General features: G+C 56.9%; 2 protein-coding genes across 4 annotated transcripts in view; one reads left to right on the top strand and one right to left on the bottom strand.

The window, feature by feature from the left end:
* NGEF (neuronal guanine nucleotide exchange factor) overlaps positions 1-1,079 on the top strand; it is a 40,834-nt gene extending 39,755 nt beyond the window's left edge. For 2 of the 3 annotated variants that reach the window (XM_060151826.1, XM_060151827.1), the window contains one exon: positions 92-1,079. In XM_060151826.1, the coding sequence (XP_060007809.1) occupies positions 92-282 (191 nt within the window). In that variant the 3' untranslated portion in view covers positions 283-1,079. The remainder of the gene's footprint in view (positions 1-91) is intronic. The other variant, XM_060151828.1, reaches the window with a different exon arrangement.
* A 2,350-nt stretch (positions 1,080-3,429) lies between these two features.
* On the bottom strand, positions 3,430-10,362 carry SNORC (secondary ossification center associated regulator of chondrocyte maturation). The gene is made up of 4 exons (XM_060151225.1): positions 10,207-10,362; positions 9,737-9,868; positions 3,647-3,829; positions 3,430-3,552 (listed from the first exon to the last, which is right to left on the bottom strand). The coding sequence occupies exons 2-4, from the start codon at positions 9,807-9,809 to the stop codon at positions 3,443-3,445; spliced, it is 366 nt and encodes a 121-aa protein (XP_060007208.1). The 5' UTR covers positions 9,810-9,868; positions 10,207-10,362; the 3' UTR covers positions 3,430-3,442.
* Between the last annotated feature and the right edge of the window lie 3,705 nt (positions 10,363-14,067).

Raw genomic sequence — 14,067 nt, forward strand, 5'->3', positions numbered from 1 at the left:
CCCTTTCCTCTGCTCCCCACACAGGCCAGGGCGAGGCCCAGCCTGCGCCACTTGGAGAGCTTCTGACCCTCCTCTTCCCCTCCCTACGCAGGGTGGATCTTTGGCGAGCGTCTGCATGACCAGGAGAGAGGCTGGTTCCCCAGCAGCATGACTGAGGAGATCTTGAATCCGAAGATTCGGTCCCAGAACCTCAAGGAGTGTTTCCGTGTCCACAAGATGGATGACCCTCAGCGCAGCCAGAATAAGGACCGCAGGAAGCTGGGCAGCCGAAATCGGCAGTGACCCCTGGCCCCTGGCCTGGCCAAGGGATGTGGGTGGGCGGGAGCAGGTCGTGGCGGGCAGCCCCCAGCGGACAGCAGAGGGGCTCAGCGGGAAGGGCGGACGCTGCCGCAGGCAGCAGGGTGTGACCCGGGGTGCCTTGGCAGGAGTCGCCCCCACCCCTCACCCCTGCTACGTGGTTAGTGCTCATGTGTCTTGGCCCCTTGCTCACAAACTGCAGAAAAGGGGCCCACGTCTCTCCTCTGCTGCATTTGTAAACGAAAAAGTGTATTTTAAACAGTGTTACACCACCTCTTCTTCTTGTCTCTTGGGAGGGGCAGACACAGGACGGGCATGCTCCAGGGCCCTTCCCAGGCACTGAGAGGCCCCAGACCCAGGGTGTCCCTGGCCAAGGGCAGGTGCAAAGGTGACGGTGTTATGACCCCTGCACGTGTCCTCTCCCCCGGAAGCTGTTAGAATCGGCCAGGTGCACAGATGGACCACCCTTCCCTGATGAGCTTGACGAGTGTCCTTTGGTCTCCGACTCAAAGGACTGAGAGCGCAACCGCCTCTGTCCACCTCCGCCCCAAGCCTCCACCAGTCTCTGGCTGCACGGCCAGGCCTGCCTCACGGCCACCGGAGCTTGGCTGAGGGCCCACGCCGCCTTTGGCTCCCTGATGGGCTGGATGTAACTCGCATCTTCTGGCCCCTTGCAGAGCCCAGGTGTTATAAAGAAATGGTCACTGCATCCTGTATGGGTTATGGTTCCGAGAAAAGCAAATGGCATTTCTGGCTGCATTAAAAGAAGCATCATGTATAAAATAAAAGAGGAAGGTCTACTTTTTATTACCCCTGTGCGCACAAGAATGAGGTGTTTCGGTCTGGCAGGGAGAGAAGAGCCCACCCCCTTCAAGCCCAGTGGAGGAGGTGTGTCCCACGGAAAGGGCTAAGGAGGCTTCCGGTGGAGGAAGAAACAGCCGGGGGTGGGGCCTCAGGACGCGAGTGGCCTTGGACCTCTGCTTGTGGAGGGACTCCAGAAACCGGATAAGCTGTTTGAGGCAGTGGGGGACACCCTTCTGCAGGTTGAGAAGGCAAGTTTGAACACTGGGGGACAGAGATGTCAGTGGGTGGTGGTCCCATAAGGGATCTGACCACCAGGTTTGGGACTGCGGCTTCCCACCTGGCCAGTCACTGGCCTGGGACACTTCTTCCCACCTCCAGAGGCGGCAGCCAGTTACCGGAGGCTGCAGCTGGCCCTCAGAGCCACCCAACTCCCGGCTCTGTCCTGGAATGTGGAGGGCCTTGAATCCCACCCCGCCCAGCCCTGCCTGCCAGGACACACTTAGAAGCCCAGGATTTAGATCAAGTGGGACGTTGTAGCATCTTCCCACAGGCCACAGCACAGCCCTTGGCGTTCTTGAGACCTCAGACCCTTTGAGAACTGGATGAATCCCTGGAAGATGCATACATACGCAACATGCTGGTCCAACTGGAGAGGGACCCCCCTGGTCCCAGTGAGGGGCTGATGCTCTTGGGGCCTCCTTGCTGCAACCCCAGGGGAAGTACCTGCACCTGAGTTTCCCAGGAGTGAGGGGATGGGGAGAGGGACCATTTCGGAGTCCCATACTGCTCCTGGCAGGGTGGGGCTGGGGAGGGGAGCCGTTGGTCCTGGCCAACGTATCCCGCTTTTCTTTTTGGAGCTGGGAAACAGCATACTGACTTGGGTCACCTGCTCTAAGGAGGGCTTCGGCTACTGCAGGTTATGTGTAATAATGTAAACAGTTTCATGAAAACCAGTCAGTTTCATAACAGTCTTTTATAAGCAGAAACTTAAGCCATGATGTGTTTTGGGGAGTGTGAGTGGGTACCACGTGTGGCCACCTGGCGTATCCAGGAGAAAACTGGTCTTAGCCAGAACAGGTAGTCAGGAGCTCAGAGAAACCAAGGAGGCCAAAACAATTGCTAGAGACAACGGTGAAAAAAAAGAGGAACAGCTCACTCCACCAGCACTCACTCAAAAGGATCCTCTTGTGGCCCAGGTGTTAAACCACCACTGGGGTTTGCAGACAGTGCCCCCTCTAGGCCTTAGGGTCCTCACTCCAAGGGTCCTTGGAGGATGGGGACAGGACGCAGTTCTGGCTTCTTTCCTGCTGCACCCAGAGCAGGTAAGCCACTAATTTAAATCCCTCTCTCTAAATGATAAAAGTTAGGCTTCCTGGGAAGTATGGAAGACAGAGGGCATGACCAAGGACTCAGTGCCAGGGCCAAGCTGGGGCATGGCACGGCTGGGTGGTTCCTCACCCCTCATTCAGCTGCCATAATTTCAGGGTTGAAGTGAAAAGAGATGAGCGTGAAAAGCCTTTTTGTTTTCTTTCTCTAAACAAACAGCCGTCCTGCGTGGGGTTCCCCGCTCTGCCCGAGGCTCCGCGAAGCCCCCTGCACAAGCTTACACAAGCCAGGGGAGGGAGGCGGTCTGGGGCTGTGGGTTGGGAAGTCAGGACAGGGGCCCACAGCACCCGGGATTCACCCCTCTGCTCATTCGCTCCTTGGGCTCCCCGAGGAAGAGGGGCCCCCAGGAGTCCTGAGGGTGCAGGTCTGGGGCTCAGAGCCTGCAAATAGCGCGCTGGCTGCCAGTCAGAAGACGCCCCCCGCCCCCAAAGTCACTGGCCTCTGGTTGGGGAGCCGGGACAGCCCAGGGTCCCGCGGACCCCACCATCACCCAGCGAGGCGCAGAAAGCAGGACAGTGGGCCCAGGGCAGGCCGCTGCCTCTCCTGCCCTCGGGGCCTCACGCCGGTCCGCGCTCGCAGCGCTCCAGGGCCGGAGCTGAGGGGTCTGCAGAGGGCAGGCCCCGGGCAGTTTGCGGGACGAGCAGGGGGCTGCGGCACGGCGACTCCGCGCTCCCAAGGCCTCGCCGAGAACTCTGGCCAGAGAACTCCGCACGCCCCGCTCACACACACCGGCGGCCTCCGGCGCACGCGCATCGCGCACGCACCCGCGCTCCTGCGAGGCCCCGGCGCGCGTGTGCGCGCGTATGCGCGCCTCGAGCCCCGAGCACGTGCACGTCGCCTGCCCCCACACCCCCACCCCGCTCGCCCACACACTCACGCGCGGACACATGGAGACACGGGGGCGCGCACCGGGGGTGGCGCCGAGTCGCGCCGCGGCGCGGCCCCTTTATTCGCTTCAGGAGGCGGAAAACTTTCTCAGCGCGACGACCACGAGCGCCAGCACCACGCAAGTGGCCAGCAGGGCGGCGATGACGATGGCCGCGATGGCGCCGGGTCCCAGCGAGCCTGCGGAGGACGGAGGGCCGCGTTAGCCCCGAGGCCCGGCCCCCTTCCCACCCCTTCCTCCCGGCCCGCCCGGCCCCCGCGCCCCAGCCCGTACCGCCGCCCTGGTCCAGATGCTCCCGCGCGGTGCTGTCCTCGGGGCTCGGCGCGGCGGTGGGCGCGGGCGGGCCGCTGACCGCCGGCTCCCGGGCGGGGCTGGTGCTCTCCACGGGGCCTTCTCCCGACGGCAGCTCGGCGGGCTCGTTCCACAGGGTGGGCACGGGCTCCTGCGGGCCCTCGGCTGCAAAGCCAAGGACAGGTGTGGGGGCCTGGGCGGCAGGGCCGACGGGGACGTCGCCCCCGCCGTTGACCGGCTGGGAAGGGGCGCTGAGTGCCGGGCTCTGGGGCACAGCGCGGTGCTTGCCGCTTCACAGGTGAGGCAACGGAGGCCGAGTGGCCCACGTGTGGCCCCAGAGCCTCCGCTGGGGTCAGGCCACCCCTGCCATGAGAGGACAGGCTGATGGGGGAGGAGGGCACTGAGGGACCAACAGGCCCACTCGGGAGGAGGCTGGAAGAACTTCGGGCTGGCAGCGAGCTTCAGGGCAGGGGGGCGGGGGGAGGCAGGGCACTTCGACACCCAGCAGAGCCTGGGGCCCCCCATCTGAACTGCTGGGCTCTGTAGGTCCTGGGGAAGTGACACTTGCAAAGGGTCCTTTCCCCGCACCCGCACAGGGCAGCCCCAGGGCAGCCGTCACCCTGGAGAAGGCGCCGGGAGGGTGAGGCATTGCCCTCTCCAGGAACCAGGGTTCCTGCTCAGCGCGGCCGGTGAGCAAATATGGCCCACTGCTGCAGGAGGTGGAGAGGAGAGGCCTGCCCCACACCCCAGGGGCAGCCGGCCCTGCTGCTTCTCGGCCCTAACCTGGGCAGAGTGGAGCAGCCCCCAGGGCCTGGGGTCTAGCGCCTGCACGTGCCTCCACGCGCCCCCCGAGTGTCTGAGGCTTAGAGCGCAGGGGCCTCTCTAGCCTAAGAAACTGTGATGCCAGCACGTTGCTGCCTCCAGACAGAACAGGGCCAGAGGGGTGGGCAGGGGTGTCTGTGGTCAGGAAAGGGTAAGCCCTCAGCCCCGCACTAGCTGGGGCTCCGTCAGCACATCAGTCTCCGGGCAGCGTTTTCTGCAGGAGCCTTTCTCTGCTCATGGGTTGGGGGTTAGCAGGATTTAGGGTACCCAGGGGCCCCAGAGAACGAGAGGGACAGGCTGAGAGGCCTGCGTGGTAACCCCAGGCAGCCCACACCAACTTTGCTCCCCCGTCAAGGATCCTAGCCTGCGGAGCCTTGCAGCAACACCCCAGCCCTGAGTGATCTCTCTTGTGAGCCAGGGATGCTAGAATGGGCTTGCCGGGCATCACAGCGCACCGTCTCATTGATACGAGCCGCTCTGTGGTCGGCCAAGAAGACCAAGGCTCAGGTTAAGCTGAGGTGGGCGCTGTGCTGGTAGTTAGGTGCTGCTGGGGATTGAAGCCCCGGAAGAGGTCGTGCTTCCCGAGAAACTTCCTGGGAAGTTGTGGTTCCGTCAATACAACCCTGGCCAGCCCACCTGCGGTCCCTGGGGCACATTGCACACTTGGGGGCTCCACCCCTGAGAGCTCCCCCAGAGCACAGACAAGCCAGACCCACACCCTGCTTCCAGGCTCACCAGCTCCTGGAGAGGGGCCTGCTCTGGGAAGGCACAAAGGTACTTCCAGGGTTCTTCTGCCAACGTGTCCACCCGAGGCAAATCATGAGTAAACAGCCAAACCCAAATTCCAGGGCAGCCTTAAAATAACTAGGCTTTCACAAACGTTAAGGTCACGAGAGACAAAGAAAGGGTGAGGAGTTGTTCCAGGTTGGGGACTAAGGGGCTGTGACAACACGACGCACCGTGCGTTCCTGGGTGGAACACTATGGAGTCCACTGGTGAGCTATGAATAAGGCTGTAGTTCAGGTGATAGTACTGCGTCAGTTTTCACTTCCTGATTTGGATAACTGACTCTGCTTATGTAAGAGAATGTCCTTGTCCTTAGGAAGTATTTAGGGACAAAGGGGCATGATGTCTGCAACTTAACTGTCAAAGGTTCAGCAATCAGATAGGTAAGTGAGTAAATAGAGACAGGAAGACGGTGAGAAGAGCAAATATGGCAAGATGTTGGCGGTCAGGTGAATCCAACTGAAGAGCCTACTGGAGTTCACTGGATAATTCTTATAACTTTTCTGTAAACTTCAGATCGTTTCATGACAAAATTTTACAAGGTCCCCAGCTCCCAGGCCCTGCCCCTGGTGCCTCTCCCAGGCCTCAGCTGGATCAGTTCTGAGGCTCAGCTTACAGGCAGGGACCGCTGTCATATTCCCAGGGCTTGCCCGGGCCTGTGCCCCTTTTCAGAAACACCGCTGGCAAGGAGGCCTCTCAGGGGCAGGAGGCGTCTCAGGGGCAGGAGGCCCCTGCACCTGCTGTGTGGAAGCCTCCCTCTCCCAGGGCCCAGGCTGAAGCAGTGCTGGTGTGTGGGGGCCACCCCCTGTGAGGAAGGGGAAAGTGACTCCGTCAGGCCTCCCTTGTCGCTGCCTGGGAGGGCTGGGGTCTGCAGCCTGCAGCTGCCATGGAAGGCTCCAGGCCCTAGGCATGCCTGCCTCAGGCTCTCTGGGGCTGAGCAGAAAAAAGGCCTGGGTCTACCCACCGCTTGGCAGGCCCTGAGGTCTAGGGCTCACAGACTGCCTGTCTTCCAGATAAATGAACAAACCACTGGTCCCCACTTGCTCGCCACACACCCAAGACAGAGTGGCAGCCAGGCACCTCCCTGTCCTACCACCACCAGCCAAAGCTCACCTCCAACTGCCAGGCCTCTGGCCAGAGAGGCCAGCACAGGGCTACTGGGTATCAGGGCCAGCCAACCTGGTGGCGTCCAAGGAGTCAGCCCCAAGCTCAGGAAGAGGAGTGCTGGGCTCCACACCCCCTGGAGGGCAGGGGCTCACTCCCAGGAACTAGTGGTCACCCTCTGCCCTTTGCCAGAGCCCGGGAGCCATCTCTCGGGGAGAAGGGCCCTCTGAGCAGGGTACTTGGAGACCCACCCAGACCTTCTCCCTGTCTGCCCCCAGTGACCCAGCCTCACCCTGTTCCTCCCCACAGAAGCCTGGACCCTCCCTGCCAGACACACCAGCCCAGGCCCCCTCATCCCTGCTGTGCGCACCCCCTCCCGCCCCTTCAAGACTGCCGGTCTCTGAAGCTTGATGGGCTGAATCCATTGGCTTCCAATCAGGAGGGCTGGGTCCAGATCCCGGCTCCACCACAGCCTCACCCTGGGACCACCGCGGACTGCCTTCGCCGCCGGCCTTCACTTCCCGACCTGTGGAATGGGGGGTGGACCGTGCCTCTCACAGCCCTCACAAGGTGGTGACTGTGCTGTCACGGCCATCGTCAGCTGCTGCCTCTGCCCTAGGGCCTTTCTGGCCTGGGCACCATGGCCCTTGCCCCCCTGTGGGCTTTGTTCCTGCTGTAGCTGACCATCACTGGGAGACCCCCAGAGGCGGACCCGGGCTTCAAGGATTCATCTGCACCCACGCAGCCAGGGCCCAGGGCCCAGCCAGATCCCTGCCAGCCCAGGCGGGCGCCCCAGCGGCACACATGGGCCAGAGCCACAGCCTGCGCTCAGTCACCAGCCCTCCAGCAGGGGAGGTGCAGGCATTTTCTTGTCCTCGTCTTCGTGCCTCTGTATTCTCTCAATTTGCTGTAGTCAGGGGGGGAAGCCAGTCTGTCCCCCAGATCTATCCTTCCGGGGAGCCATGAGCAGAAGCCGTTGTCAGGGAGCTTCCCCACAGCAGGCCCCATCTGAGGAGGGGGAAAGATGGGGGAAAGAAATGCCAGGCAGAGGGACTGGTATGCGGGCAGGCGTGGACGGCGAGCAGAGACGTTAAGCGAGGACGGAGAAGGGAGGACAAGGACCGGAGTGAGCAGCAACCGGCAACTCCGCGCGCTGACTGAGAGGCCCGGAGAAGTGGGCGCCTCGTGACCCTGCCACGGGCCTGGGCACCGTGGGCTTTCCTCCAGCCCCACCGCCTTTCGGTAAATAAACTTGTTTAACGCTCAGTCTGACCACTGGGCCCGGAGGCCAGGCGCCCAAGCTCACAGACGGCCTTTGTGCAGCCGTGAAGGGCCTTTTCATCCCTGCCCTGGCCTCCCGCCCGCTCAGCCTGGCCTGCTCCCCCCACCTCGGTAGCTGTGGCCACGGGCGACCCACAGGGAGGGCAGCAGGCCGCTCCCTTCCCGCCTGCCTGCTCAGGACCCCAGCCCAGGGAGCAGCGGGCCAGGGGCCTGTGGGGCCTGCTGCACACCTGCTCTGAGCCTCCGGCCGGGGGTGGGGCGGCCAGGAGCCTCCCGAACCCGCTCCCTCCCAGAGCGGCAGGGCGAACCACAGCCAGCCGGAGCCCCAAAGACTCCGGGGTGGGGCTGGCCTGCCTGCCCTTGGTAGGACACATGGAGGGGACTCGGGAGGTGAGGCCAGGTGAGGTCCCGCTGCCGCCAGACACGAGGCTGTCCCCAGGCATTCCTGCGGCGGCAGACGCAGCCCACCCACCCGGGCTGTGTGTGCACAGTCTGGTCCAGCGCCTCTGGCCGGCAGCCTGGCTGGGAGGGCTGGCTGCATGGGGACCAAGGAACGACAGAAGCTGCCCACACGGCCCCAGACCCCGGGCAGACGGACGCCAGCACCTTCACCTCCACCCACTTTGACCACCAGGCGGGAAAAGCTTTTCACTGGGGTGGGTGGGGTATAAGGGAGCCACGGGAGACGCCACCCTACTTTAGATCACTTCCCCGATTCCCTGGGCACCACACCAGCCCCCTGGCTTGCCCAGCTGTCCCCTCTCCCACCAAAAGGGAGGCTGGATGCTTTCCTAGCCGCATGAGGAGGTGCTTCTGCCTGAGACTACCCTGCACCCAGCAGAGCGGCTGGGGATGTTTTCCTCCTAACATGCGCTGAGCGCTACCAGCTGCCTGGCCCGTCCTGAAAGCTCACGTGTGTGAACTTGGCAGACCTACAGGCTCCTGCGAGAGAGGCAGAGGCGCTCTGGTTATCGCCATGGTACAGCAGAGGAGAGGCACAGAGAGGCTGAGAAACAGCGAGGAGGACAGGGCCAGAAACGAAGCCAGCCTGCAAGCTTCTTCCTAGGGCGTCTAGAGGGAGGCCGGCAGGCCCTCAGGCTCCTTGCCACCCCACCCCGTTTCCTCCCGTGTTCGTGCCTGAGTGTGACCATAAGGGTCCCCCCAGGCCTCGCATCCCCCAGCAGCTCTCCCAGCACCACATCCACACGATGGTATCACAGCCTCCCTCAGATCCACAGACACTCCCCCGAAACCCATGCCATGGAGGGTCTCCAAGGGGCCCCCCCACCCGCACATTTCTCCAGCCCCAGGACTGCCCTCAGGAGCCCCGAAACACCTCCCTTTGGCCCACCTCACGGCCATCAGAGATGGCTTTCTTCCAGGAGAAAGACCACCCATGGCCTGTCTGTGCCTTTTCTCGCTCAGGCTTTGAAGCCCCACAGCTGTGCCCAGGACAGGGGCTCAGGTCCCAGGAGCCTGCCAAGCCAAGCCTGGTGGGACCCTTCTCGCCAGACCCCAGCCCCAGCCATTTTCAGCCTCAGTGCAGTGCCTCAGTCCAGCATCCTCACGGTTTTACAGAGGGGTCTCTGGCCCTGTGCTCCCTCTGGAATTTTTCCCAAGATGGAAACAGTACCTGGGTCTTCACTCTCAGAGGACATTTCAGAAAACCAGCAGAGAAGGGTTTGCAGGGCTTGACAAATAAATGGTAGGGCCGTGTTCTTACATCTAGGGGCCTTCAGCTGCTTGCCTGGTGCCCCCTCCTGACTCCCAGATCTGAAGGCCTTCAGATTTTAGGGTGCTGGAGTAATCCCCATGTACCCCAGGCAGCTAACGTCCCTGGCCCTGCTCCCCAAGTCACCCTCCTACTTCAGAGGTCACCATCTCTATGGCTAACGATTCCCTGAGGCCTCGGACACAGCCGCTGCCAGCCTGTCCTGGGGGAGCCCTTCACAGAATCACCCCCAAACTGCCACCCCATCTCCTGTGAATGGCCTTGCCGGTGGGCATTAGAGATTCTGGCCTAAGGTACTTCTTAGCCTTGGGAGGCTGGTGGTAGCAGAGCCCAGGGGGCACTCTTACCTGTGAGCACCGCAGGGGCCAGGACCCCGGAGAGGAGCAGCAGTGCCATGCGCAGGGCCAGACAGAGCGCCATCCTGGCCCGTGAGTGAGCGCGGCCGGCGAGCGGGATGCACGGAGGATTGAGCTGGTTAACTTCAGGGCAGAGGGAAAGAGGCATCAAAGGGCTGGGAAGGGTTTCATCAATGCAAACTCTGTCCTCCTGGGACACCGTGCCCGCCCCCCACACATGAAAACACACACACACACACACACACACACACACACACACACACACAGAGCACAGCTTACAGAACTGACTGCTTTCCTGAACTCTGCAGCAGCCCCACCCTCAGAGAGGGAAAGAGGAAATTGCTCTTTCCCGCTCTCCTCTCTCTCTCTCTCTCTCTCTCTCACACACACACACACACACACACACACACACACGGGCCACTGAAAGTGAGAGAATCTCAACCTCCATGTGCAAGACTCACCCAGGGAGCTTGATAAATGCAGATGGTCCTGGCACTTTGTTTCAGTGGGTCGTGGATGGGCCCAGGAATCTGCATTTTAGTGCTCAAGGCCCAGGCTTGGGAGACTCCAACCTTAGCCTGGCAGCACTGATGAGGGCCAGGTTCTGCTCACGTTTGGGCTCTTGATGCCTGGCAGGGAGTGGGCACACAACAACCCTTGTTAAAGCAGCATTTTTCTTGTTTGTTTTTTGCGGTACGCGGGCCTCTCACTGCTGTGGCCTCTCCCGTTGCGGAACACAGGCTCCGGATGCGCAGGCTCAGCGGCCACGGCTCACGGGCCCAGCCGCTCCGCGGCATGTGGGATCTTCCCGGACCGGGGCACGAACCCGTGTACCCTGCATCAGCAGGCGGACTCTCAACCACTGCGCCATCAGGGAAGCCCTAAAGCAGCACTTTTAAAGCAGTTTCCATCCAAACCTTCTGGCAGCTCTAGTCTCTCCAGAAAAACTCATGTCATAAAACGCCCTGTGTCCCTTCTTCTTGCTCTCTGTTCTCCTAGGTACCTGGGACTTGAAATACCACCTGTGTGTTCATGACACACATTTCCAACCCAGTTCCGGCCCAGAACTTCAGCCCCATCGCCCACTGCCTCCCGGACAGCCCCAAGGGTACCTAATGAGCATCTCCAACTTAACGTGTCCAAAACAAACCTTGACTGCACTGCCTCTCCAGCCCTGCACAGTAGTTAAATCCCAGTCCCCCACCTCCCAGATGTCGTGGCCACATAATTAAAGTTCATCAGAGGTCTCTCTCTTTCCCTTGTCTAAGCTCTCAGAAAGTACACCCCCCTACTTCAAACCCTTCATGGTTTCCCACTGCTCTTCGAATAAAAAGCCAGACTAAGGACTTGCCCTGGTCCTGCTCACTATGTTCAGTCTGCTGGCCTTGACGAGGTTCCTCCAATACACCAAACTTAATCCTGCCTCAGGGCCTTTTCACTCGCTGTCCCCTCTCCCAGAAAGCAGTCTCCCAGCTCATTACATGGGTACCTCCTAATCACCATTCAGGTCTCAGCTCTGATCATTCAATCCCCCATTCACCCATCACATAGCTTTAAATTTCTTCTTAGCATTTATATTTGTAGGAAACTCTCATTTCCTTTTTTTTTTTTTTTTGGTTAATTTTTTGAGGGATGACCTATATATGGTGAAGTACACAAATCTTACATTTACAGCTTGATGAACTTTCATACATTTGTAAACACCACCCAAATCAATATAGAACTTTTCCAGCACACCAGCAGGATTCTTCCTGCCCCTCCCTAGTCAGTACCCCCAAGGTGCCAAGCCGTCTTCTATCACCATAGATTAGCTTCCTCTACTCTTGAACTTCAAATAAACTGAATCATATGACATGAACTCTTGTGTCTGGCTTCTTCTGCTCAACATTCTGTGAGATTCATCCACATTGTTGCATGTAGCAGTGGCTCATTCTTTTCTATTGCTGAATAGTATTCAATTGTATGACTATGCCACAATTTATCCATTCTTTTATCCATTTATTTATGTCCATTTGGGTTATTTCCAGGTCTGAACTTTTATGAATATAGCTCCTGTGGGTATTCTTGTACCTGCCTTTGGTGAACATACACACTAGGTTCTCTTGGTTATACATCTAAAGATAGGATTGCTAGGTCAGAGTACAGTGTTCAGATTCTGTAGATGCTGGTGAGCAGCTTTCCACAGTGTTTGTTCTCGTTTACACTCGTCAGCAGTATGAGAGTTCCAGTTGCTCCACATCCTCACCAATACCTGGCATTGGCAGTCTTTTTTATTTCTAGCCGTTCTGATAGGTATGTAGTGGTGTCTCATCGTGGTTGTACTTCCATGACTAATAAAGTTGAACACCTTTTCATATTTATTGACCACAGGAATATCCTCCTATGTGAAGGGTCTGCTCAGATTTTTTTGCTGATATATTAGGGTGGTCTATCACATTGAATTTATTTTTAGGATTTTTTCGGTGTGTGTACCCAGATAAAAATTCTTTGTCAGATATATGATATGGTGCCTTTAAATGAAGTGTCCATTGGTTGTCTGTCTCTACTCTGTGGCTAAGTCCCAGATAGCTGGGGCTGTGTTTAGTTCACCAATGTATTTCTAGAAGCTAGCACATGATAGGAACTTAATACTGGAATTCAATCAGTTGGGATTTCTGGGATAGAATTAACATCGAGCATCTTCTCACTTGTTCACTCATTTGTTGGTGCTGGTTTGCTCTCTCTCTCGTCCTCACCTTCCTGTGCCCTCAATGTAATGTAGAGTCAGACTCCCAGATCGCACTCCTGAGAGAGTCTTGCCAGCTGACTCCGTGTTGGGATCTGCAGTGGAGGCACTGGGGGGAGATGAAAGGCGGGAGAGAAGTGCCTCTCTTTCTGATTCAGATTTCTGACAATGTCTCTGGCAGCGGCAGCGGCACTGGCCACACCAACTTCAGTAACGAATAAGTGTGGCTTGCAAAATTACAGTCAAACTGAATTCACAGCTGTGTCAATTCTTTCAGGTGAAATTTATGGCACTGAATGGGAAGGAGTGAGACCTTGAGATGTGGAATGGGGGGATTTGGGCAGACTCAAACAAATCTGAGAATCTTCCACTCACAAATCCTCAGGCTTCCCTTGCAGAAGCAGCAGGCTCCTTAGAGAAATGGCTAATTCCAAATCTGGAGAAGTAAAAGCAAATGATGAACCTAGAATATCTCATGACAAATTAAGAAAGTGCTCAAAGGACGATAGAGATATGGCAAAAGGACACAAATGTCAACTTGGCGGGGCTCCAAATGGACAAATTGTGCACAACAGTATCTGATTATAACCTACAGTGTGTGCATGCATGCGTGTGTGTGTGTGTGTGTAAAGCTCTTCCTTATAGTAGAATGCTGACTAATAAATTACAGGAAAGCTTGACAACCATTAATAGTTCAAGCAAGAATCATCAATGACTGCTAAAACTAGTGGATAAAAGTTTGATGAGAGCTGGATATTTACATAGTCTCAAAGTATCTCCCATAAAGAGAAAAATCATTACAGTGGAAAAACCTGGCAGATACTATCTTTAAGTAATTAAAGTTAACATCACCAGTAATGGTTCAAACTGACATCATGTACCTCCTGACTGACATCATAACCTCCTGCTATGACGCATCAAGGACATAACATCACTTCTGTAGTATTCCTGCCCAATTGCATAATCTCAATTAAATCATGAGAAAAATACCAGACAAATGCAAACTGAGTGCATTCTACAAAATAATTGTCCTTTAAAAATCTCAAGGTATGAAAGATAGAGGAACTGTTCCAGATTAGGGAAGACTCAAAGAAACATGACATCCAAATACAAAAAGCAATCATGATGGCATCCTGCACCTTTTTGTTTTTTCTTATAAAAGACATTAGTGGAACAATTGGTGAAATATGAATGAAGCCTGGATATTAACTAATAGCATCATATACTTTATTTCCTAACTTTAATAATTGTACTGTGGTTATGTAAATGTCCTTGTCTCAAGGAAACACGCCCTGAAATGTTTAGGGATAAGGGACATGAATGTCATGAATGTCTTCAATTTGCTTTCAAGTGATTCATAAAAAATAGTTATTGAGAGTCATTATTGTGAGTGTAGTTATAGAGTAAAAAAAAAATAATGCAGGTGTGGTAAAATGTTAGCAATTGGAGAATCTGGATGAAAGATATGTGGGAGTTTTTTCTACTGTTCTTGCAAGTTTTAAGTCTGAAATTATTCAAAATTTTTAAAATCCCCCTTCTCCCGAAAAAGAATCACTGTATTTCAGTGACTAATGAAATAATAGACCTAGGCAATGAT

Source organism: Lagenorhynchus albirostris, chromosome 6 (genome assembly GCF_949774975.1).
Source record: "Lagenorhynchus albirostris chromosome 6, mLagAlb1.1, whole genome shotgun sequence".
NCBI lineage: Eukaryota > Metazoa > Chordata > Mammalia > Artiodactyla > Delphinidae > Lagenorhynchus > Lagenorhynchus albirostris.

What these genes read in the sequence shown, in the direction of transcription:
- SNORC (XM_060151225.1), bottom strand. Translation starts at nt 9,809, where the DNA reads ATGGCGCTCTGTCTGGCCCTGCGCATGGCACTGCTGCTCCTCTCCGGG. An exon ending in GGCCCCTGCGGTGCTCACAG is followed by an intron (nt 3,830 to 9,736) that starts GTAAGAGTGCCC and finishes TTGGCTTTGCAG; the next exon opens with CCGAGGGCCCGCAGGAGCCC. An exon ending in GCATCTGGACCAGGGCGGCG is followed by an intron (nt 3,553 to 3,646) that starts GTACGGGCTGGG and finishes CGTCCTCCGCAG; the next exon opens with GCTCGCTGGGACCCGGCGCC.